The sequence below is a fragment of the Chamaea fasciata genome, unplaced genomic scaffold (genome assembly GCF_029207755.1).
Source record: "Chamaea fasciata isolate MVZ Bird 193981 ecotype frontalis unplaced genomic scaffold, bChaFas1.0.hap1 SCAF_6, whole genome shotgun sequence".
Taxonomy (NCBI): Eukaryota; Metazoa; Chordata; class Aves; order Passeriformes; family Sylviidae; genus Chamaea; species Chamaea fasciata.
This window is the reverse complement of record NW_027094091.1, coordinates 5,229,126-5,254,900: the sequence shown is the minus strand read 5'-3', so window position 1 is coordinate 5,254,900 and position 25,775 is coordinate 5,229,126. Positions and strand designations below refer to the sequence as shown.

The window sequence follows — 25,775 nt, the reverse complement described above, 5'->3', positions numbered from 1 at the left end:
CTCCGGCAGCGGTGGCTGTCGTGGAGGTGGAATAACGAAACCCACAAAAGGGAGTTGGAGGAATTTAAGTAAAAAAATAAAAGTTAAAAGTTATTACAGTCACTTTGAAACAAAAACCTCACACTTTTTAAAACATGTTTCTTCTGTGCCTACGTTTAGAAAGAATAATAAAGAGTAGAGCTAGCCAAAGGAAAGGTGGTGTACTGCAGCAGGGTTTAGCCAACCATAATCATATAAGAGGCTAGAAGTCTGTTTTCTCACAAGCAGCACAGAACATTTAATTCTTGTTTAGTTCCCTCATCAGTTAAAAAGGTGTTCTTAAATGGACCAGCGTGTCTTGGGTGTCAGTGAGCTCTAAGGACGGAGGTCAAACCCACCTGGTGCTTTAGGCAGAACAAGTGCAGGGGGTGTTGCCTGTGCTGTTCACGCCTGCAGCATTTGGGGGAGGGAAGGAAGGAAGGAAACAATTTCCACTGAGGCACAGCTTGGGGTCCCCCTTGCCAACAGCTCTGGATCAATGCAGATCACAAAAATTTAGCACAAGATCAGGTTGTCTTGCCGATTCTCCTATGTCACAAAACAGCCAATTAAAAAAAATTAATTGAAAGCTGAAAAGGAAAAAGGAGAAAGACTATGGACTTCAGTGACACCAAATGATGGGGCAGGTACTAGATCCCAGCTTACATGCTAGTGAGGGGTTCAATCAACCATTCAGAGAAACCAGTTGCTTCCTGTTTTCATTAAATTTCTACCAAGGAATAAGTATATTATAAAGCCAAATACTACACAGGAACCACATTCTGAGAGCCAAATAAAGGAATCTCCTCAAGTTCCTCAGGAAAAGGTCACAGAATCCCAGAATGTTTTCAGTTGGAAGGAACCATAAAGATCACTCAGTTCCAATCCCTCTGCCATGGGCAAGGACACCTTCCACTAGACCAGGTTGCTCCAAGCCCCATCCAGCTTGGCCTTGAGCAATTCCAGGGATGGTACAATACAAGTGTCTTGAAACACAGCAGGTTCTGGAAACAGTCACATTTACTTTTGAACAGTCAGGTTTTGCTTCTTGCCTCATTTTCCCTTTCCTGCTCTCAGGAGAGCCTGTACACACCCACGTGCAGCAGGGAGAAGAGTGGAGATTGAGATGTTCAAGCTCTGTCTAAAGGCGCTTAGAATATAGGACAGCATCTGGCACGGGTTTGTCCAGGTCTGGAAGAGGTCAATGCTTGGTCCATCAGTCTTTAGGGTTAGCACTAGAGCAACATCCTAAAACATTAAATCCCCTACAGCCTTGTACCAGCTAAGCATCTCCAAGTGTCCAGCTGGGTCTGACTCTGCCCAGGCCAGCCCAGCAGGCAGGTGAACGGGCACATCCCTGTTCATGGGGAATGTATCAGGGCTCCAGGAAATCTCAGAGAGCAAGTCCCCTATAAAATAACAAATGAAGTGTGCATCTCAACCTCTCTCAAAGCTTTTGTCCCAAGCATTTTACCAGAGCAGCTGACCTGGAACAGAATTCCCTTCCTGGCTATTTGATAAGGTCGACCTGACATAGAAAAGAAAAACTTCTGACTATGTCTGGCACCACCCCAGCACAGGCAAGTGGAACAGAGCCATTTCACACAGCTGCACACAGAAATGGGGATAAAGCCAGCGACACATCTCCACATAACACTGTAAGACAAACCTTCATTCTTATCACAGAACCAGACCCTAGGAACAGTACATGAGCATGAAAACAGTTTCTGAAAACCCACAATAAACCCCACCCTAAAAACCACTAATCCAAAAACACACCCACTTTCTGCAACACTCAAACTGAGAGAAGCCACCATTGCTTCAATTCAGATAAAGGCAGCACTGAAGAATGACAGGGTTTATTCCACACTTCCATACCCCATCCACAGAACCTGGGCATGGCAGATCTGCCTCACACCATCAGATCTCACCTGTTGCTCAAGTGCTTCAGCACAGGCACACCCACACACTGCAGACATAGCACCCTGGGCTCACCAGCTTTCACTGAACCCACACACAGAGCAAGAGCAGGTATTTCACTCAATCTACTCACAAATATCCTAAACCAGCAAAACCAGTACTTGTCAGCTTTGAAATGCCAACTCTGAAACGCACCTACAGAAACCATGCACAGATCTGAAAAGATAACACATTATCAGGCAATTTGGCTGTTTGGTCTCAGGCTGCTGGTACACCAACCCAACTGTTAGTACAATGAACAACTTGGTTATTAAGAAGAGCATCAGTCCACTTCCTTAGAAAATCTAAATTTTTTATTATACATACTGTATTACACTGAAAATACGTACCCAAAGACAGAATATTTTGAATTTACATCTGTACAAAAAAAAAAAAAAAAAACAAAAACAAACAAACAAAAACCAATAGAAAACATATGGGCTATGCTATAGATGTGACATTTTACAAAATGACAGCTTTTGTTAAAGGCACCAGATTCCCAGAGGGCTCTGGCTTAACATTTTTTAGTCTTTTTTTTCCAGTCAGATCTTACTATGAAAATGTGATTCACTCTTAAACCGTGTGATGTCAAAGTCTCACGATTCTTTTAACTGAACAAGTGGTCTGCTCTTTGCCACAACTTAGTGAGAGAAGTGACCAATTCCACATGGAGATGTCAAGCAACTACCAAAGGCTCCTCCCCACTGTATCCAGGATCCTATGGTATTGAACTGAAAGATTAAATGGCAAAGCCAGCACTGAAAATCATGTTAACTCACAAAATACCAGCCCAATACTAGAGTGTTAACTGTATTAAGCCTAGACTGGTTTGTATGGAGAGAACTACAAAGCATTAGAGTAGCAAAAGAATGAACAGAAAGATGGAATCTGTGATCAGAACTCTTGCTCAGCATCCTTCTTGGGCTCCCTTTCTTCATTACACTCATTTAACTCTTTCTGGTCCTCACAGGACACGTGAAAGAAAATGGAGCCTTCAGGCCAAGTAGGACAAGTTGTTGAAGAACCCTGGGTAAGATGAATGCGCTCTTTCTCCCCTAGAAACAAAGTTTGGACAGGACAGGGAAAACAAGCCCCTTTCACTGCTTCCTTCTCCAGTATTTCATACTCAAATCAAAGAAGCTAATTCATATCATGCCTAGGCTTGCACAGACAGGGGCTTCTCCACAAGCAATGGCAAGAGAGACTGGGACATCCCCCTTGATGAGATGCAGTTCAAGCCCAAAGTTCTAAAGTCTGGGCTTGCTATTTCCTAAAACTTCATGCTTGGATAAAGGGATGAGGAAAGAACAAAAGCAAAGCTCTAAGAAAACGGAATTACTTCTCTGGTCAACTCAGTATATCTGCAAGTCATTCTAGAGTAAAGAAATGCTTTTGTTTAACCTACAGCACACACTGAGCCTCACTGAATAACTTCACATCCAAGTGACTGAGTATTCAAGACTAAAAACGTCAAGTTCCAAGGCCAGATTTTGTTCTGTATGTAAAAATTCCATTATTTTGGAATTTCCATATTGAAGTTTTGTTGCCCTTTCTGATTTGTCTGGCATTATTCATACTTTCAGAACACAGATTTGATTATTTCATTCGCTGAACTAAAGAAGTCCACGTAGTTTTACTTCTTATACTGTATCATCTTAACAATGCTGCAGAAACTTCCCTTTCTTTAGGTATTTAAACACTTTCTAGATTCACAGATCAAGCTGAAGTAATGCTCTGGCATTGAGGGTCATAGAGTGATGTTATTAAAAAAATTTATTTTTGCAGTGTTAAATTGTCTCATCATAATGCATTAACGGAATTAAAAATATACTATAGTTCTACTTAAAATTTCCATTAATTGCCTATGACTGACTTCAGACAAACAGGCCTGGAGACCAACTGCATTATGCAGCAATTACAAACAGCAGCATGGTTATAAGCTTCCTACATACTATTGCACTCAAATGACTCCACTGCATTCTAGAAGGGCTCCTTGAAGAGCAGAGGGACAGCTATCTCCACCCAAAGCACAGGTCTGAAATGCAGACTTCTGTGAACCCAGAAAATTTAGTGAGGGACCACCATTAATCTCAAGCAAGTCAAAAGAGCCACCACACAGCTGCCCCTGACCACGACTGAACTGCACAGGTCTTGCATCAACAGTTTACAGTGACAGTACATGCCCCTCAAGCCAACCAATTCTCTAAATGCTCATTCTTAACAACTGTATCTGATACATGCAGTTCATGTAGCAAGCAGGAACAGTTAAGACAGAATTATCACACAAATTTACAGAAAACTGGTCATCACACGGAAACTTTAAAATCTGAATGCAGACAACAAAAGGAATGTCACTTTTCTTTAAACCTTTCTTCTAAAAAATGAATACTTTCATATCCTATCGTTAGCCCTCAGTGTGTAACACTCTAAAACCAAATAAGTTATAACCATAACACATTCTACTAAACTGCTAAAAACTAAAACTCACTACTCACCCTCACTTGTCAAGCTGTTTAAAAAGAAAAGTTGGAATCAAAATTACAATCTACGTTGTTTCTGAAATGGGTAATTCTGGGGATGACAGCCCCGATGTGACAGTTGTATGTGAGTAACTTTCACACTAAAACATGCACAACACTGTAACAGCAGCAGTTACCATCAAATACCCTGCCTGTTACAGAAGCTAGAACATTCTGTGTATTTGCTTAAATAAAGAAATCTACACTTTTGGTCACATCTTAAAACACTGCAGAATACAGGGCAGGGTTTTTTTTAATATTATTTATACTTGCCCCGTCTTGTTGGGTAGTTTGAAAAACTAAGATTAAAATGCAATAAAAATTCCCCAATAAAAAAAACTCTAATCAAACATCTAAATGTCTTTATTAGTATACAAGTGTACTATGGGATTTGGTCTGCTTTCTTTTCAGAAAAAAGGAACAACAACAACAAAAAAGCCTCATTTTGTCCAAAAAGTTCTATTTCAGCAGGAACCTCTAAGTCAGCCCAAGGTACCTCAACACATCACCACTCTGCTACTCATCTTTGTATTTCTTCCTTCTAAGCAGCATTCCCAACCAAGCACAGCTCCACACACAAGTACTGGCAGAAACCAGACACTGAATCAAAGACTCCTTCCAATGATGAAGCCAAGTCTCCCAAGAAGGAATCCTGATTTATGTACATAAATCCTCTCAGTAAATGCCAGCTTTGTTTGTACTATTAATGCCAGATTACAACAGTGGTATGAATGCAGTTATAAAGAAAAAATTATGCTTCTACTAACAGGGGAAAAGTACAAGGCACATTTATATGCCAGTGTAATTGTGGTCACATTAGCAGTTATACTGATAAAACTACACTGCTAAGAACCACAGCTACAGTCATTCAAAACTTTCTGGGTCAGGGCTTGGCAATCAAACACTTTATGACTGCTCAACCAAACATACATTAACAGTACCTCAAGACAACAAAACTACTTCTTTACTCACATGTGTCTCAACCATTTCTAGGGCCATTTTTAAATTGAGCTCCAGTTGGTTTTGAGATGTAGTTGTTTCCCTTCCTCCAGGTATGTTATGTGCAAAGGGCTTGTTATGCAAGAGCTGTAGATCAACTTCTACCCCAAGACTCCTGTGGCAAGAAACTATCACTTCCAGGCAGTGACAAGCCACAGTTACTTTTAGAATTTTGATGAGTTTTTTTCTTCAGAAAGTTATGATACTCAGTTTCTGTCTATCTCAAATAATGCCCAATATAGATTAACTCATGCTGGGCATGTACATTGACAATACAGAGTTAACAAAGCTGCTCAATCTCATCCTATGACCCAAGCATAAATAAGCTACACATACAGTGGGTACCTTTAGACACTGACATCTACCATCTGCAACAGTTATACTGCAGCTGAAATACAAAATTATCAAGCACCGACCTGTGGTGCTTCAAACATCCGTTCTTATGACCGAACTCATGTTGCCAAAGAAAATGTTTTTACAATAAAGATCTGTGCCCTCAATTAACAGTAAACCGTGAATGACTGCAGTAGTCTTCTCCTCTGGTACTTAGCAGTAAACTGCTCCCTTCTGTGATATTCTTTTTCAGCATCCTGAACTGCAGGAAAACAAAAAACACACCAACAATGTCCCCCACATCAAGATCATCTTTCCCTCTCCCAAGATCAATAAAAAAGAAATAAAGTGAGTTTGACACCATCATCTTCTGTGTTCACTGAGCTCAGTTTGAGGAGCATAGCTTCTACTCTGGAGGGTAATAAGAAATGTACACATGAATGCCATTTTGTACAGTTGACATACTCTATGAGCTGGTTGACTCTAAGCTTGATTTGGTCCAGTCTGCTGCTGCTGCGTCTCTTAGGAAACATTAGTTATAGGTTTGTACTTCTTGAATCTGGTCCATTCACCAGTAGCATAGTTCATTTCAAAGACTGTGTCAACCAACATAGTGGTGCTGCCAGTGCCATCTGCCTTTGGTAAATCTTCTGTATGTTCACTAAGTTTAATTTGGATGATGTCACCTTGCTCTTGGCAAGGGTTCTCTGCAGAAACAAGGAGAGAAACATGTTATAAATTTCAACAGTGTATTAGACAAGATAGGGGATTCTTATGCTTAAAAAAAAAAAAAAACCCAAAACACAAACAACTCTCAAACCCAAAGATGAGCAAATCACAGACAAAGATTTTCCTCCCTCCATACTCCTGAGACTGGGTTTTAAAAATAACAAAACCAGACCCCAAAAGATGAAGCTCAAGGCTAAAGTAATTGGAAGAACAATAAAAGAGGGAGTAAAGCCTGCCAGTGTCATTTCTCTCTGCCTCAAGAGTCAGAAGAAAAGCTTATATTTAAATGGAGTTGGTAAACCTGAACTACTAAAGAGTTACTTTACTTGGGAGACATTTTGTAGTTAAACGCCTCAAGAATTTTTAGCTGTTAGGGAAGCCCAAAAAGCTTCACTGAAACCACTTGTCCCAGACTCAGCTCCATGCCAGTAGAAGTTTTAAACGTTACACTTCAAGGTACTGGAATGATGCTCAAGAGTATCAGTTGGCAGTTATTTATCTAACCTTCAGAAGATGCTGACATTATTACTGAAGGAATTTGTATTAATATATACTTTATTATATATGTGAATCTGTATTGCACACAGTTCAAAAATAGTATTTTACCTAGTGTTAGAAACAGTTGTCCATGTAGATATTAAAGTACAGCCTCCTACTGCAATTTGAAGTAGCATTGAGTACTGAAAACACTATCATTAATGCACGATGCACCAAACTTCAAGCCCAGGGATCACCACAGTAACTCTGCTCTGGCCATTCTCACTAGTGTATTTTGTTACTCCAAATGCACGACCCATACTTAGGCTGCAGGACTCTGGTTATAAGAGCTCCCCAAATACCAAATTAGAAACCAGAGCTAGTGCAGATGATGGAGTTCATTTAAGGACTCTTAAGCCCCTTCTCATCTTACATCTGATAATCTTCTAGGTAAAACAGCTTTGGTCTATCAAGGCCAATACATAACAGGATCCAGCCATGAGACAGTTTATCTCCCTGCGATTCACAGCACCAGTTGTTATCTAAAGCCTCTGAGATAACAATTGCCAGTTTCTAAAGCAAGGAATTAGCAAAGAGGTTCTGTACTACCCAACTGGTACATCAACTGTCCACAAAAAAATTTACATTCACTGGTCCTCTAGGCAGAGCAGCAGAACCTAACTTACCACTTTGTTCACTGCTTACCAGCTGCCATTTCCCTTCAACCCTAAGCCAAGATTCCAGTGAGTTCAGTTAAATTGTGGTCAGCAGCTGTTCTGACAGACCAGTTGACTTAGTGGAAAGAGACCCTAAAGACTCACTTCCAAGTAGCTAGAACTGTAATTCATAAAATGATGTAGAGTCCAGAGTAAAGCAACAAGTCCAGCACATACAGACACAGCTAAAGCAATGCACTCTCATATGCACATTTAGAAATGCTGGGCTGTATTTCAGATTTGTGTATTCAAAAGCAAGCTAAATTAATATCAATACATGCCTCTGGATCCTGCCATGAATCCAAGTATAAGAGCCTTTTCTGGCCTTGTAACTTTGTTTGCAGTCTTGAACATTTCCTGTGCAGCATACATTTGCTCCCTCTGTAACAGATGCAACAAACATCAATTCAGCTGAGAAAAAACTCTGCCAACAGGGACCCCATAAATACCCACAGATGAGCATAAAAGAATAAGGTGAAAGTTCGGAGAACCTACAAAAAGTTAACAAAAAAGGAATCTTAACCTCAAGGCTTCCCCTCTGCAATACTTATAACCTAACACACACAGCAGTGACAAACTGAACTCTGGATGTTGAAAAAGAACACCCCACTTTCAAATAGTTACAGAAACATGTAAGAGGCTTAATGTTTATGTTATCAATTTTGTGTCCTTTATGACATTAGAGAAAAAAGAAAATAATCTAATGCTTTCTCTATAATCCAATAAACCCAGGCTTGTAATAATTTCAGAGGATTTCTTTTACTTTATTAAATGCAGCAGAGGTACTGAAAAGAAGAAGTCACCCAGCTTGCTAAAGTTCAGATCTTGCAAGCCAGGCTTACAGATGTGCTTAGCAAAGTCTTCAGGTAGTTGCATCTTGAACCTCCAAGTATGCACACAATATATACATCAAAGTACCAGGAATAAGAAGCTTCAAGATATATCCCCACTCTCAAGCTTTGAAAAATGTGTAATGGAGGGATGAGGTGGATCAGAAATAAAATCTTTTACCCTGAAACAATCTATTGATGCATTTTTTCCTACTACAGCAATTTATATTATGTGCAACTGGCTGGGCAATTTCTGCTGGAAATACACCTTTCACCCAAAATTCTATATAATGAGCAACACATTATTTTTTGTAACAAACAGCATTAAGTAACGACATCTTACTGCAACATTAACACTACACAATTAAAAATGTTGTGAATAACATTAAGACAGCAATAGTAAACCACAAAGTATTTTTGCCATCTTCGGTTATAAAAAAGCAGCCTCACTCAACCACTCCACGATCCAAAGGCCAACATATAAATGAGATCCAATCCACATCAAAACCATCAGTCAAAAAGAACCTGGTTTTACTTACTGTGAGAGAGAGGCTTTTCTTCGGTGGTGGCTGTTGCTGAGTTTGGGGAACCACTTGTGGTGCCTGTGCTGCAGGGGAGATGGCAGGAGGTGTGGTGGGTGTTAGGGGTGAGGTAGGTGTAGCTGCAGGGGGATTAGAGTTACTGTTGTACATGGGTGTTCTTTGTTTGAACTGTGCAGGGAGAGTTGTAGTAGCATTTGGAGCTGCAGGCTCTTCAGTCTGTCTGTTGGTCTGCAAGGCCTCTCGTGCAGAGCCAGCTGCAAAAACCAGTCAGCATAATTAAAAACATTATTATCCACAAATAGGGATTAGCATCACCCATCACATTAGGCCTTTAAAAAACCCTGAAATCTCTGACGATTCCATTTTAGCACCATGATTCAATATGCCATCTAATATCCATATGAAAAAGTTGAGCTAATGCTCTTTCCACTCAATTATTTTTAGAAATAATTAGACAACAGAATAACTAGCTGTTCAATACAGATACACTATATTTAGCATCAAATTTGATGTTTAATCGATATCCAATTTATTAAATTGAAACTGCTATACTTACTTTTCAGTTTATATAGCTATAACAACTGTACTCTGATCCTACCAGGATTGTTGCTGTACTATTGCACAGAGCAGGTCAAAAAATATTTCATCAGTTTTTACGTAATGTAGTGGCAGCTTTCAAAGGAAGCGCCATTAAGATACTGAAAATACTAATATACAATTATATAATACGAGTTACTCCTTATTCTTGTACAAGTTTCCTTACTGGCTTTGTCTCCTGTCAGAGTAACTGCCTTTCATAAAGTAATGTCTTAATTATTCAACCTCAGATTATATGAGGCCAAGTCTGTGGATCTTCTGTGTGTATCTTATATCAAGAAAACAGTTTTATATTTCTGGTCCATAAGAAAAGCTAAATACTCCATACTCCTAAAGGAAAGAGTAGAGAATAGAGAATTTTAAACTGGCTTTTCCTGCTGTTGAACACAATGCCAACACTCTGGAAAATAGTACTATAGCTGCTGACACACTGATGTGTTCCTGGCTGCATTCCTTCAGGAGGTGCCAAATTTCTGCCAGAGAAAGATGTGCACAGACCTTCAGAGAGATTCTGAACTGTTTTGAGGACAAATGAATTGACTGGGTTTTGCACAGGCAGTTTTCTATAATGCCCAAAATGCCACAGCTCACCAACAAAAGTAAAAATAACGTATTAAACTGAAATATTGCTTCTCTGTTAACAGACAGATCTGGTCATGAATCCCAGTCATGGACATCTGTTACCACAAATTGATACATTCCTTAAAAGACTTCACACACGGCAGGGAAGGAAAAATAAAATCAAGTTGGTTAAATAAAAGTGTAGGAAAAAAGGACTTGTACAAACTAGTTTTTACGATTGGCAATTTTCTAGAACTGAAAATAACAGCACTTTTCAATATATGTAAGAGGTCAGCTATTATCTTTCTTATACAAAGGTAAAAGAAAAATGGATGCCTTAATCCCAAACTGTGTGAAAGGTAATATATACTTGCCTCTAGAAATGAAACTGACTTCTTAAAGCAACTATTTTGTGCATGCTATCATGTGTGTGCATGAAATATATACTTCAGACTTAAACTGATTACTCTCTGGAGATTACAAAAGCTGGATTTTCTATTACTGCATAAGAAAAAAAAAAAAAACAACAAAAAAACCAGGAAATTGTTTCACTTACTTGACTTACGTAGTAGTCACTCTTAAAAATTTAGAGCCAACAATTATGTTCTTTACTTAGGTTAAATGATATGTCTGGTTTCCCAAAACTCAAAGACTGGAGTCTTGCAATGGATTTTCTATTGCTAAGGTGGAGTTTCACTTAAGTTGAGGAACAGTAGGTTTGTAAATACAAGAACAGCCAGACAGTAAAACTGTACAGAGCTGGAGTTATCAGGACCCAAGAGCAAAGAAGTGTCTGTTACCTGGCTGTGTTTCAGAGCTTGGGATATAGGAGGAAGACGGTACCACACTGGGGGTAGCAGGTAAATAACTTGTAGAAGGTAGTGCAGGCTCATTGTTCAACGAGCCAAGTTTCTACAGAAGAGAAAAGAAAGTATTAAAGCCACACTGCAAGTATTCATGGGCTGTTTCTGCATTTTAAATACAACTTCAACATTAGTTTTACTAAGATATTCCTTTTGGGAATTCCTCTGTTAGGAGCCCTACCTAACAACCTGTTCAACACTAACTTTCTACTTCAGACATCAGAAATTTGTGCAGACGCAAATTCTTTTCTGTGAAGAATTACACTCTAGGATTAAGTGATCTACCAGAGGAAATATGCTCTACACCATTAGCAAGTAGACTCATATCCATCAATGGGCACAAGGCCTACTAGGGTATTACCCAGGAGAACACAAAGGCCTCTTGCGAAATAGGCAAGCAGAAGGCAGCAGAAAGAGCACAGGCAAAAACACCATCCCCACTGAAACAGGCAGTCAACACCAACATGAGTGATGCCATCCAGGATGATGAAGCTACAGAAAAAGCCTCATTTTGTACTTAATTATACATGACACTGCATACACAGCATGAAGACAGCAGCATGGTTGACGATTTAACTGCCTGATCTAGCCTTGCGAACATAAGGGGGTGAGAGATGAAAGCAGTTTTGGGGAATATGTCTAACAGATCACTTAAGGCAGCCCTACTAATAAAACATGGGCATTCTGTAACATGTGGAACTTGCTAAAATGAAGATTCTCTTAGCACTCTGCAGAAAGAGACGCAATGACCTTCACTCCCATCTCTGGCCTACCAAGATCTGCCTGTATATTGGCCTTGGCTTGTCACACATGCCCAACAGACAGTTTCTCACTCAAAAGTAAGGGCAGGACATAACATTCTTGCAGAACCTACACCCTGACTGAGAAAACAAAGCTGCACCATAGTTTCTAATTTGCTATACCTGAAATAGGAGGAAAAAAGCCTACACATGACTTGTTCTCCCTCTCCCTGACTGAATGACTGATAGCAATAGCTTTTTCTTTGGTGAAAATACAATGGAATTTTGAAAAAAAAAAGTAAAAATTTTTACATAAAGAGAAATGCGTCAATAAGTAAGTGAAACACCATTACAGCATTTAAGTGGTTTAGAATAGCACACGTCAAGACTGTATTTTTTTTGACTGGTTGGTTTTTGTTTGACTGACTTTGCTTGGTTTTACCTGTGTAGATACAAGGCCAGCAGCATAATCTGGGGTAGCATTTTCTACTACTGTTTCTTCTTTGGCTTGTTTTTCCACGACTTCCGTATCTATTGCATAAAACAGAAGTGAGTCCAAAACCTTTTTCAGAAATACTGAGTATACTTTTTCAACAAAGATATAAAAATGCATTTCTCAAAGTATGCTAAAACATGCTTGAAGAGGCATATGCTGAAATAGATACAGTAACCTCCAAACACACACAGCTTTATAACGAACCCAATAATGAACTGAACCACAATGTATAGGATACAGTAACTGAGTAATCTGATACTAGAAAGCATGAAAGCCCAAGCCACCTTTTAATTGCAATTATGGTTTTGTTCTGAGGTGCTATTCTTTCTTTGTGACAAATACAAAAAAAAAAGTTGTTTTGGGACAAATATGCATTGCATAGTGTATCTTCTTGATATGGTTAAGTAGGGCACTTCCCTATCACTAGCCTTAAAAGCAGTGTATCAGATATTATTCACTTGCTCAGATCTCTCAGTCAAAATTTTGTAAAGTGCTATAAATTTTTTCAACATTACTTTCACCCAATTTTCATGGCCATACAGCCAGTAGAAGTGAGCATATGAAAATAACTCAGAAAATTTCCAGTACTGAAGTCACTCACACACCTGTGGGCTGCCCAAAGCACAACTGATTAGCTCAATCATTTCACATGACTGAGTTATATTACCTAGGCCAGGGCACTATGAGTAGGAGCACTGAAACAAGTGAAAATCCTCCCTTCAGACTTGTTTGAGTTGGTTGGAATCACATCCCCTCATTTTTTTAAGTTTAGCTCCGGCTAAGCTTTAGCAGCTTAAGAACAAAATGGTACTACAAGTCTTGATCCTATTTCCAGGTGTACTGACAGCCTTTGTAAGTAGAATGCTGTACCAACCTAATGTCTTTCTTCTTCTCTTTGCTTCACGACCAGCACCCACCATATCCAGCTCAGAGATATCTAGGAGCTAAAAAGAAAGACCAGAAAACTTAATAATCATTGTTAAATATATGTAGTTTATCTCTAAATATCATCCTCAGGGTTGTTGTTGTTTTTTTTTTCCTTTTAATACATTGATTCAAAGCAGCAGCAAAAAATCACTTTAGGTGAAAGAAGAGAACTGAGCAGAAAAGCAAGAAGTGCACCTACCTTTACTCCTCTTTCTTTGCGCAAAGGTGTTCTTGAAGGAGGAATAGGAGTTCTATTTCCAGAAGGACTAAAGACACTGGGTGCTGAAGTACTCCTGAAGGGAGCTTGTTTTGGTATCCCTTTGAGTGGTGCTTAGGGAAGAGCAAAAAAATCAACAACTGAAATATGTGCATAACTGGTTATGAAAAATGCTTTAACGAGTTCTTCAGCTCTTCCCCTTCTTAACACACACACTACCTGCCCTTTAAATTAAATTAAAATGTTTATAATGTCGAACTGGCTATAACATTACATGTCCCTCAAAGGTCAGATTAGCTTTTACTCTTCAAAGGAGTAACAGGCAATCTCTGACCAGTGCCTGCAGCCCCATTCTACATGATGTAATCAAACAGGTGCACTGCTAACAAAATCTACTTTTCCTATACACACAGATGATTTCTTTATTTGTAAAAAATAAACTCTGAACATTTAACCAAAACTCTCAGCCAAGCTTCTGAAGGGCTAAGGGCTCGTGATCAACTGCAAAGGTTAAGTTACTGCCTCACACAGGGGTGTGAAATTCTAGAGCTGCTGTTTGCACAAGGAGGAGGATCCAGTCTGGGTCTACAGTGCAAACAGAACACCTGCTGTCTCAATACTCAGTACCATCAGCTACACCTGTAAGCATCTGTTTTCTCCCAACTCTATGATGCTGCCCCTTCTACCTCACACTTAATGCTGCCATTAAACACAGCAATCTTTTAACTATTAAAAGATAAGGGATACATATACATATCAGGTCTTTGAGCTTCCTGACAATCTCATCATGCCCTGTAAGTTGAAGATAGACAGAGAACTTCAGTTTGAGCTTAGAGACTCTGCATCCCTCTTGTACTGAAAATGTTTTCACTATAGGACAATGCTCTGACCCATGTAATTACCTTTCAGTAGAGCAAACCTCAGCAAGTCCCCAACTCGTGTTTCTAGAGACCAACTGGCCCTAAAGGTCAGATCTAAGAATTTGCTTTAGTAACTCAACAACTACACAGAATACCAAGAACTAACAGTCCTTTTCTCTAATGGAACAATTTTTAGTTCAAATTACAACTAGACCTTTTGCATTTTCTGCATGAACATGAGGCCAACCTTCAGCCCTCAAAGCCTATCTTAAATAGCATAGACACAAAGTACATCATAGCTTGCAGCCACAGCACCAAGAAACCACTCCAAGGTTCACATCTCAGCAACACTGGCAGCCAGGAAAATTATACCTGTGAAGTGACTTAAGAGTATGTAACTAATTTTAAACCCTCTTCTCAAACCTTATTTGAAAAATTCAAGCAGGTCAGGAACTTCAGCAAACAGGTGAAATGCATTAATACAAAGCTGAAGGATCACTCCATGGGTTTGCCATGTAAAATTCACTGCTCAGCCTTGGCTGCAGAGAACACACTGTCCCCTCTTCTTTCTCCAGACAGAATTATACAAATATAAGATAGTTTCAGTCTACTTCACAGCATTTCAAAGAGCACAGCAGACTACTGTGATCTACTCTGTTCTCTTTTGGAGCAACATGGCTTAGTCAGGAGTTATTCCTGGAGTGATGCAAATTAAATTCCTATCAAAGTCTATAGGCATGATCTAGCTGCACACAGTTTAGAAGCATGGCAGATATACTTGCCATTTAAAAAACCCCCCACACTGTTGTTCTTTCTGACAAGACATGTGAGAAATATTTCAGTATCAGGAGAGAGGGAGGCAGAAAGAGAAAAATCCTTTGCTCCCAAAAGAATTTAAGCTTTTGTAAAAAACAATAATTTTATTCTTCATCAAGGCTACTTTGTCAGGTTTTCTTTCTGAGAACTGATGAAAGTGAGCCATACTTGTTGTATCTATCTTCTTGACCAGTCCCCTGCCTTTGGCATGGAAAGGCACTCCTGCAGTCTTCTTGAGCTGTTGTGCAGTTTCTGTTGCTAAAAGGAAAAATGGCTCTAGTTATTATAGATCCTGTGCTGAAAACATACAACACATTGCTTCTTACATAAAATGTTATTAACTAATACATAAAGAGATAGGAATAGCACCAAAGAAAGAATTATATTTTCATTAAAACCCAAGTCATTTATATTTAGTAAGCACAGTATTAGGAGAAAATGAAAAATCAATATGACTATGCAATGGACAAAGTGGCCTAAGCTAAAAGAAATTACCACAATAGGCAATTTATTCAATAGAAATTTAAATGATTTTTAAAAGTGATATGACACATTATGAAAAGTTACAAATTTTGTATTTAACCATACCAACTCAAGTTACATGCAAGAAAGCAGCAAGCTGCTGCAACAGAACAGCAGCTGCGGTAAACTATTTTAAGACCACTTAGTTCAACCAGCTACCAATACATACATGTACACATATGCTGCCCGTTGTTAAGAGAAAACGCTCTTGGTTTTTACACCCTATACAGCCATACTTTCACTGAGTGAAAGAAAGCATTAATTAGCAGCTCTTGCTCCCTGCTCCAAAAGCACATGGCAAAATAAAACTGTTCTCATTTTATTTCTGTTTCAGGAGCTTTAACCAAAGCTGTCCCTCAGAAGTCTTCCCAACTGACTGTTGCATATAGCCAGGAGAGGACCACTCTGTGCTTTAAACAGCGACAGCTCTTTGTATGCCTTGAAATCTGAACAGCATTTAAATCAAGATTAGCATTTTAATGCAATCCTGGCTGGAATGACTTGCATCTGCACTTCCACATATCAGTCCATCCTCATCCAGGAAAGCTCTTGTAACAGAAAATTATGTGTATCACCATTCTGGAGAATAAGACTGAATATAAATCTTCCTTTCACCATTTAATTTGTACACAATTTTAATACTACTTACACTTCTGCAAGAGTTCAGCTCTGAGAGTGGCACTTTTAGGTTTCCTTTTCAGCTGGAAATGTTTCACTGGGGGAGTAAGTGGCCCAGCTAGTGTTGTCAAGGCATTTTTGTTTAAGTATTGGCATTCCAACGGCAACATAGCTGAAGTTTCACATTCACTTACTGCATAAAGAGTTAACACAGTACACAGGGGTATTAGCACCTCTTTGACAGCTAATGACAAAACATTTCACAACCGGACTGCACAGGTGGTTTTAAATTTTAGATTACTTGTATAAATACCAAGAGTAATTTAGTTTCAATTATTACACAATATATAACCAGTTATTAGTATGTTTGTTTTTCCCATTAGCTTCATAAAAGCTTCCATTTTAATTATACCTAGTCAAATCATAGGTATTATAAATATGCTACTATCATCAAAAAAAGGATAAAAATTATTGAATTCTCAGATTCCTTAAAAATTACACATGAAAACCAAACTACTGAATGAAAACCCAAATCATAAGTGTGGACAGACAAATGATCATTTATTTATAGAAAGAAAATGAAGTGTTTCCACCTCCAAGTCATTTAATTATTGTTCTGCTGCAATCTCCAGCCAGAGATCATGTCTATCCATGGATGCCCGAGGGCTTTTTCTAGACAATGTACTAAAATAAATAGCAGTAGTTTTGCATCACCATTTACTGCTTGAAGCAGCACCTGTGCAAGTGCCTGACCCCTTATTTTCAGCTGCTGGGCAATCAGTAGCTACTTGGCCATCAGCAACACAGCTCTCCCTGAGCTCAGCCTCCCTCCAGCCCCCACCACCTGCTGCCCAGACACTTCCACTGCCCAGGACAGTGCTGGTGCCTCCACACAGGACAGAGACTTGCTGTCCTCTTGGGTACCACAAATGGAAGACAGAGCAACACAGAAAAAGCCTCTAGCGACTAAGCTGCAGCACAGCCTGTGATACCAATGAATCCACAGAAACTTTTGTGCTGCCCTTGACACCCCGGGCAATAATTGACATTAAACTCTGATGATATGTCAAAAGACAATTTAAGAAGCTGCAATTCCTCAAATACCACAGTTCCCAGTCCAGTAACATTCCAGGTCATGAACTGTGGTAGTTCAGAGACAAGACAGTGCTTGTTCTTGTACCTCTACTGTTAAGACAGCAAGGCTGCCTGTGAAATGACAGGTTATTCCTAAAAAAAGGCACCATATTCCTGCAATTTTCACCAACAGAAAAGGCTTACCTTTCTCTCTAAGCTCTCCTAAAATATCTTGAACATTGGGATTCTGTTCTTCAAGATCAAGGTTAAGGGAGCCAGTATCTGGAAAGGATTTTAAAATATCAGCTACCATTAAGACCCAGGGGTCTGAATCCAAGGTAGCGAGCTGGATAATTTCAGTCAGTGCCCCTTTCATCTAACAAAAAAAGAAAAAGAAAATCAACCAATTGGAAACAGTTTTAAACAGGTTATAGTTGGATTCATTTTAAAAAGACATAAACATGCAAATGTTTTACTACTGGGGGAGGGAAGAGGGGAAACTCCACACAGTTATACATTAACTCTAGAACCAAGCAAAGAATAAACCAAGAAAAGCTTTTTATACTTTCAGCCAATATAATCCAAGTTTGTTTTGAGCTTTTGACAGCTCAAAGCTTTGTTTAGCACTGGGCATTTTTACTAAAAGCAGCAGCCAAATTTTTACATTACTGACTCCTTCTGTTTTACACTGACACTCTGTGTGGACCCACACCTTCTATTCAGTGATAGGAATACACAAATAGAATACAAGTTATTTAGAACAGGCACCTGAATGAAGATGTGCCCCTTGCCAGCCTAGAGCATAATTATGCAGACAGATTATATCTGCATCATAACTCCCTTCAAAATATGACCTCAACTTAGGTCAAAATAACCTAATCAATACTCTACTGTTTGACAAAAATTATCTATTATGGCAATAAACACAGCCCTCCAACATGCCACAAGTAGCAAGATTTTCCATCTACCCAAAGTTTCTACAGTCAGAAAAAAAGTTATTTTTCTGTTTTGAAAAATGAAAAATAACACATGAAATAAATTTTAAGTTTCATTGTAACAGTATTTTTTTATTACTGACCAACATATACGTTGGCACTATGACATGAAAATCTAGGTGACTACAGTCACGGGTTTACTTCATTCTCAAGTAAATATGAGCCCCCAAAGACTGAACACTATTTTTTTTTCTATGTAAATTTTCAAGTAAGCATGACAGCATTAGCTTCAGAGAACTAAGATGGTTTGAGATATTCTGTGTGTCTAACAAGCCACAAAGCACAACAGTGAAATTACATAAAGTAGTTTACCATACTCAATCTGCATTGTATTAACACTGAAGAATGTACACGCAAGTATAAGGAAATACATGAGTTTTGATTTTTCACCACCCATTGTGGCACTTTTAGCTTAGAGTCATCATGTTTCTGAACACAGGAAGACAAGCAAGAGACTCATCTTCACCTTTATGCTGTACTTCTTTCCCTGTATTTAAACCACTCTTACATGAAAATGTTTAATAAGATAAGCTTACTCTAAGCATAAAACTCTACATACAAGAAATAAAAGTTAAATTTCTGCTTCCCATTCCTCTCCCATCCACTTTTAAAGCTCAGAGGCAAACAAACATTGACATTTCTCAAGTCCTTTCATCCACACAATGTTATTGCCCTCTCACTTTAGGTTTACAAGTCCACTGCAGAGGCAGTTTGTCCTTTACCCCCTGCGTGTTTGAGGGCTCACATATCATGTGCTTGTGAAACAAACTGCATCAGTCCCTCTGACCCAAAATGAGCATCTCTGCAGCTTTGAGCTCAACCAGCTGCTTGGAGGGACTGACTGCAGTCACACAAACACCAGAACCACAAAGAGGGGAGCAGGAAGAAGACACTACATGGGCCAGTTCCCATCTTCAGCAGCGCCATTGATTTGCTTTGGATTAAGCTGAGCACACAGCCAGGACCACACACACGTTGTTTAATGTGCTGTCAAATTTAACCAACACTTATCCAGTGGGAAGAATCAGTTTCTGAGGTTCTAGTCTTTGTTGTTCCCCATTGCTCATTTCTTCCTCAGTAAACATAACCCCACCAGAACCTCCACACACTTGTCCATCTCTCTGTTCTAACCCTAAACTCCTTAACAGAAGTCACTTTTACAGTGGATGAGGATGACTGTGAACACTATCAAAGCAAAGCCTTTTGTTCTCTTACCTATCCTAAAGGAATCAAAGTACTGATTTACACAAAACATCTGGAAACCTAAAGCATCCAAGAAGAGCTGATGAAATCAGAGCTTTTACAAGCTTTTCTGTGGACACCAGCAACACAGGTAATTGTACAGAATGTCATCTCCTTCATCAAAGCAAAGTCAGGCAATAGCTAGAGGAAAAATGTCTCTTGCATCTTCACAATTTACCTTTCATATCTACTTCACAAAACTCCAATTTGTACCACAAATTCACAGAGCTACATGCCTACACTATGAAAGTTCCTGTAGAGCTCTGGTCTGGGCACGTTGCATCCTCTCTGCTCTCAGGGCTAAAGTTCAGGCAGCCTATTCATGCCAAAACCCATGGCTTTACAAGCTTTTGGTTCCTTCAAGAAAGGAGCCCAGGAACAATTTGTTTGCCTAGCACTGGGCAAATAACATTATCACAAGGCCTCATGACAGAAAGAACGTGGTGGGAGAACAGTCACTATCACACACAGGGAAGCAAAGCACACTAACAAGTACCGGGAGCTAAGCAGAGACTTTGCCTGAATACTGCTTTGCATTTAACAAGCCTGGATTCAAGTTTTGACTCAGGTTTGTCTTTAAATGGCAATTTAAATACATGTTCCCACTTCGCTGGCAGCTGAAAAGAAACATTTCATTTATGGTTTGAGAATGCATGAAGTGCAACTCAGCAGGGAATCCTACATGCAGTTTGCCTGTTACTCTACAGGGCACAGTAATCACAAATTCTTAATTTTGTGTGATTACAACACTGGGTCCGTAAGACTCCCATCAGCTCCAACTAGCACCTTGTTCAGCATGAATGTCAAGATCTGATGTAACATGTTCCAGTGTCTCTCTCATTTAAAACTTAAGGATCTTAAGTATTTTTCTCAGCCTGCTAGCACACAAGAAAAAGCATAGGCCACGACTAGAAGCATCTAGTGAGTAGTGATCAGGCAGGATGGGAAGTGTCTGGGAACAGAGACAAAGGCAGATTAATAATGGCTGTGCAGGAAGGACAAACAGGACTGTGGGAAGGTATAAAAAAGGAAATGTTACTAGTAACATGTAACATGACACCTCCAAGATGACTAATTGCAAAGAATTCACATTTATTTACTTTATATTCTGCCTAAACTAATGTGTATGACAATACTTTTGGACAACTGCATCAACAGTTGGCTAATAAACCAAAAGAAGCTTTAATCCTTCTGAGGCTATAGAAAAGATAGTATTTTAATAGGTAGCTGCATTATCATTTTTAGAGCATTTTCATTTAACTAAAAGCATTGGATTGAAAACACAGTATTTATATTTACACAACAGAAACCCAGGATGGGTCAATACCACTACTGTATGTGATTTGCATTTTAATCATGAAAAAGACCTGAAGTGGCCAAGAGAAATACTGGATTAAAATCTACCATTTTACATCACATAATAATTATGAACTCTCAGTGCAGGCCAGAGAGGTGCACAGCAGCCTGTGTGTTCTCAATACAGAGGGAAATTCAAGTGTCATGTCTCCTCTGACTCCTTTGCACCCATTCTCCACAATTCCCACTTCCCTGCATAGATGGCTCCTGGTGCACATAAGCCAGTACAAAGAAACAGTTTTGATTTCGACTGTAATGAACAGGCAGGTCCCTGCTGAGATGGGGATCTTCCTCTCAAGATAATTCAGAGAGCACACAAGTACAGTCCTTGTTCCAGACTTGGTTGTAACATCACAGTCTAACCCTGAACAAATAAATTCAACACTGGCATAAAAAGAAAGCTTGCAGTTGCCATTGTGAATCAGGTTAACAAGAATATAATATGCAAAATAAACAGAAGTAACAGTTCTGCCTAATTCACAACTGAAACTCTGGTCAGCACTGCATTGAGCTTTAGGCATCATTTCAAACAAGTGCAATTATCTAGGAAAAAAATAGCAGATGAAAAGCCATAAGATTCAAGAGTTTGCAAGTTCTGCCCAGAAATTACAGTGGGAAAGGAATTTTTGATAACTGCCTACAAAACAAAACTTAAAATGAAAACAACAGCCAATTATTCTTATTAGTCAGCAGGAACAAACATGCAGTAATGAGGTTCACAGCATGACAAAAACTTAGGTTTATTACCTGTCTCATGAGTATTATGAGGATTAAGTCACTTACATCTATATAGTATTTGGAGTGTTGAATGAAAACATTGTGAAAATTGAAAAATATTACATATGAGGATAAAACCATTTAAGTGAAGGACTGAGCTTTCAAGAGAGCTCACTGAAGATTCACTTGTCTAGACTGAAGCTTTCACAGAGATTTAGAAAGGACCAGGAGCAATTAAATCCCTTCTAAACCAAATACCACCAGTTTCCTTGATTCCCACATTGCCTTTTACTCAAATGTCTGCTCCCAAATGGCTTCTGTGTTATTCTAAGCTTTTGTGAAAATGCTACTATTCAGAAAAACAGGAAAAAAATATTTTGAAGAAAAAATAACTCAGCTGAATCTGTTATCTGGAGAGGGGAATATCTTTTAACATGTAACATATCCTGTAGCTGCTGTTGAGATTCCCAAAGCTTTACAAAGCTGATGCAATTCATTTTCCAATACAATTAAGCTTCCAAATGCCAGCTCGGTGCTTCTGGCGCATGATCGATACAGACTGGCACATGGCATGGCAAGGATGTATGACTTTACAAAGAGAGTAATTAAGTACTCTCATAATTAAGTTTATTCATTTTCAGACATGGGGGTGATTTCCAAGTGATAAATTAGCTACAGCTACCCTGTCTGGGTAGGAAGGCACTGCTTCCAGCACTCCCCAACACACAAGCAAAGGCTGCTGCAGAGATGTGCAAAGCACAGCCATTCTGGACACAGACACATTTATCTGTTTTCTACATACTGTGTGCAGGGTACTCCATGCCAATTAAAACATCGAAATTCTTGATAGTAAGTTAGGTGACAAATCTGCACAAAGAAAAGTATCTTAGCAAACTAACCACAAATGATGAGCATCTGATAAGACAACAGTCTTTTCTGTCAGCAGTTTGGTTACATCAGCTATTTTTACCATGTATAGAAGGAAGCCTGTAATAATAGCAGGCCTACCAGCAATGTTAAGGGTTTTGGCCTCAGGAATTTTTCTATTTTTAACTTTTAAGGCCCTTCTCCCAGTTTGAGGAAAAAAAAAAAAAGTCACATGTTCTTGAAGTAATTAAAGATGTTAAGGGTAGATCAAGCAACATCAGTTTACAATGAAAGATTAAACTTTGATTGAATCCATGAACTCTACCAAACTGAAAAATCCCACAATATTTTGTTACAGCAGTAACAAGAGCTTTACACTTGGAACACAACTGATCATTTTAAGTAGACAGAGAAAGGCACAGTGACTGTCTGACTTGCTTTTCTCTACCTACACTTCATCTCCACAGCTAACATAAGCAGAGATCCAGGAAGGCTGCTGGCTGCCATCCTCCTCAGGTATGGTTTAATACGTTCACCCAGTGAACACTCTTGAAGCATTCAACAAATTATTTCAGTTTGCTTGAATGCTGCTCCCTCAAAGAGTTGCCATGAGTGCTATTCATGAAGGTCCCTAAGCTTTTTGAAGATCTTTTCAATCTAAAAACACCACTGATTTGTCTAAACACTACAATAATAATTTCTTCCAGGCTACTTGGATTTTCACACTAAGTTCACAAGAATTTTGCAAACTCACAAGTTCACATGAGCTCCCATCCCCCTTTCTGGCCTTGATTATTTCGTTTGTCCAGAACACCACCCCATTTATCACACACAAGGATGACAGCTTGTTCACTGGACAGGCACTAAACATGAACATCATTTTTAAAAAGTAGCATAAACATGCTGAACAAGATTTTTATTTTTTTTAAGTGACACCAGGCTAACAGTGAAGAATCATACAGATGCACATGGCAAGACAAACACTGACATACACTAAATTATTGCTTAAAGGTGATGCTTGCCCATCTTCAGTCTAGAAGTGCACAAAAGCTGAGCAGACAATTCAAGTTATATACCACACCCTGCCTGGTATATATGTATATATATTTTAAGTTTAAGAAGCAGCTGTGTCTTAGCCAAGAAAGAGACCGGTGAAAGCACAGCTGAGGATACTCTTTCCTACACAAGGAAAGTGAAAACTAACCACACACCACTTCCATGATTGTTACCAGGAAATACTACTTTACATGATGGAAGGAGGAGAGGAATTCCACCAATCTGGCTGAAGAAACTTAAGATTTCCAGACATTCTCCAGCTATTGCCCCAAATATCAATAGCTGCCTACTGGAAAGAATAAGCCAAGTGCAGATGAGGTGTGGTCCAGGGCCAAGTGGAAAAGCCTGCAGAGAGCTCAGATTCCAGCCAGCCAGTTTATTAGCTGGGGTAGGACGGCAGAGGAAAGCACCAGCTGTTCCCAGAAAGGTAAAGAGAAGCAAACAAAACCCATGGCAATTTTCCCCAATCAAGACCTGACTGCAGGAGGGTGGGGAAAAGCACTGCCCAGTGCAGACCCCAGATCTTCCACTCCCAAAGTTTCAGCACTTGCTGCTGTCCTTCCTAAAGCCGAGATGCTCGCCTTGTGACACCTACACAGCTGCCAGCACTAAGGAAGGAGTGGAGGAAGCTGAACACACACACGACTGCTCCTAAACGATCCTGCCTCTATCCTAGCCGTCGCACAAACCACTGCCTCAGAAAAGCCCTCTTCCCAAAAAGGCACCCAAAACACAGCCCTACAAAGAGTCCCTGCGGGCCACACAACGGGTTTCATGTCCAAACTGCTTTCAAAAGGCTAGTGCCAACCAGGGAATCCCCGAAGAGCAGGAAGAGGAGGAGCAGCAGCAAAGCTCCCACTCCACTCACTCCCTAAGCACAGGGAATCTCGGCGCTTTTTCTCACACCGAGGATCGAGTCGGGAAGACCTTCTTCACTTATTCCTGCCCGTTCGAGGGAGGCTGCGAGGGAGAGGCGGGGACGGCCGTGGGGACCAGCCCCACCACACGCCGCTGCCCTGAGGGGCTGCGGCCGCTCGGCTTCGCCCCGCGGGCAGCCCGGGGTCCCCCCTCCCCGCAGCCTCCGTGTGGAAAAAAAAAAAGGGCGGGCGGGGGAGGTGGTGCTGGCACTGCCCCCCCCTTTTCCCCTCACGCCGTCTCCGACCTCTCCCCCTCACACACACACACGCGCGCCCCGTTTCGCTGCAACTCCCACCCGGCTCTCACCTCATCCACCGCCCGGCGGGGCAGGTGCAGCATCCCCAGGAGTAGCTTAAGCTTGACGGCCGAGGAGAGGCCGTGGAAACAGAGGCGGATGTTGTCGATGACCGAGGCCGTGAGCAGCGAGGCGATGCTCGGCGGCGCCCACAGCTCGTCCGTGGAGCCCAGTTTGTTGTGCAGCCACAGGCCGGTGTCGCTCTCCCGCATCGACGCCATCTTGGGAGCGGGGCGAAAAAAGAGGGGATTCTCGACGGGCATTTTATGAAGGCACCTAAAGGGAGGAAGGGAGGGGGTGAGGACCCCTGCGGGTCGCCGTCTTGTTCGTAAGCCAAAATGGCGGCGCCCAATCAGGTTGCGCTTGCGAAGGCCGAGGCTCTGCCGTAACCTAAAATGGCGGCGCCCAGGAGGCGAAATGCATTAAGGCGCTTTCCATCTCTCGGCCAAATGCAAAATGGCGCCCGCCACAGCTTTTCATCCGTATTGCAAGATGGCGCCGCCTCACTGTAGAGAAGCTCCTCTGTCAGCCCCAAGTCATTGTCCCTCACAGTCCGCCCTGACTCCTCCTGGGCAGAAATGGGAGGAGAACAGCGAGCGAGGCGCCGAGCCGAGGCAGGGGGGCTCGGCGGGGCTGGGAGGCAGGGCTTCCTGCCCGAGGTGGGTTGGCCCCCGCGTCTCCCGGCGCAGCGCTTCCCGGAGCACCACGTCTCCGTCCCTCACAGTCCCCCAGCCCCCAGGGCGGGCCCTCCGCGCCTCTCCCGCCCTGTCCGCCGCCGCCTCGTGCTCCCACCCAGCGCCGCTCCCTGGCGCTAATGCCTCCTTAAAATGCTTTAAGCCAGGGCCGCGGCTCCCTCGAGAGCTGCCAGCCCTGCCCGCCCAGAGCAGCTCGGGCGAGGCGGAGAGCGCCGGCCGAG

At 40.8% G+C, this 25,775-nt stretch overlaps 1 protein-coding gene across 1 annotated transcript; it reads right to left on the bottom strand.

Moving 5' to 3' along the window:
* Window positions 1-2,269: 2,269 nt before the first annotated feature.
* Window positions 2,270-25,464, bottom strand: NELFA (negative elongation factor complex member A). The gene is made up of 11 exons (XM_066185297.1): window positions 24,871-25,464; window positions 17,618-17,789; window positions 16,371-16,532; window positions 15,368-15,457; window positions 13,506-13,636; window positions 13,254-13,323; window positions 12,326-12,414; window positions 11,081-11,192; window positions 9,120-9,376; window positions 8,032-8,131; window positions 2,270-6,535 (listed from the first exon to the last, which is right to left on the bottom strand). Exons 1-11 carry the CDS (start codon window positions 25,120-25,122, stop codon window positions 6,351-6,353), a joined length of 1,620 nt encoding a protein of 539 aa, XP_066041394.1. The 5' UTR covers window positions 25,123-25,464; the 3' UTR covers window positions 2,270-6,350.
* Window positions 25,465-25,775: the final 311 nt, after the last annotated feature.

Coding starts and splice junctions, on each gene's coding strand:
- NELFA (XM_066185297.1), bottom strand. CDS start 25,122: ATGCCCGTCGAGAATCCCCTCTTTTTTCGCCCCGCTCCCAAGATGGCG. Junction 13,637..15,367: donor CAAGAAGATAGATACAACAA/GTATGGCTCACT, acceptor CTCTTCCCTAAG/CACCACTCAAAGGGATACCA. Junction 9,377..11,080: donor AAGCTCTGAAACACAGCCAG/GTAACAGACACT, acceptor TGGTTTTTGCAG/CTGGCTCTGCACGAGAGGCC.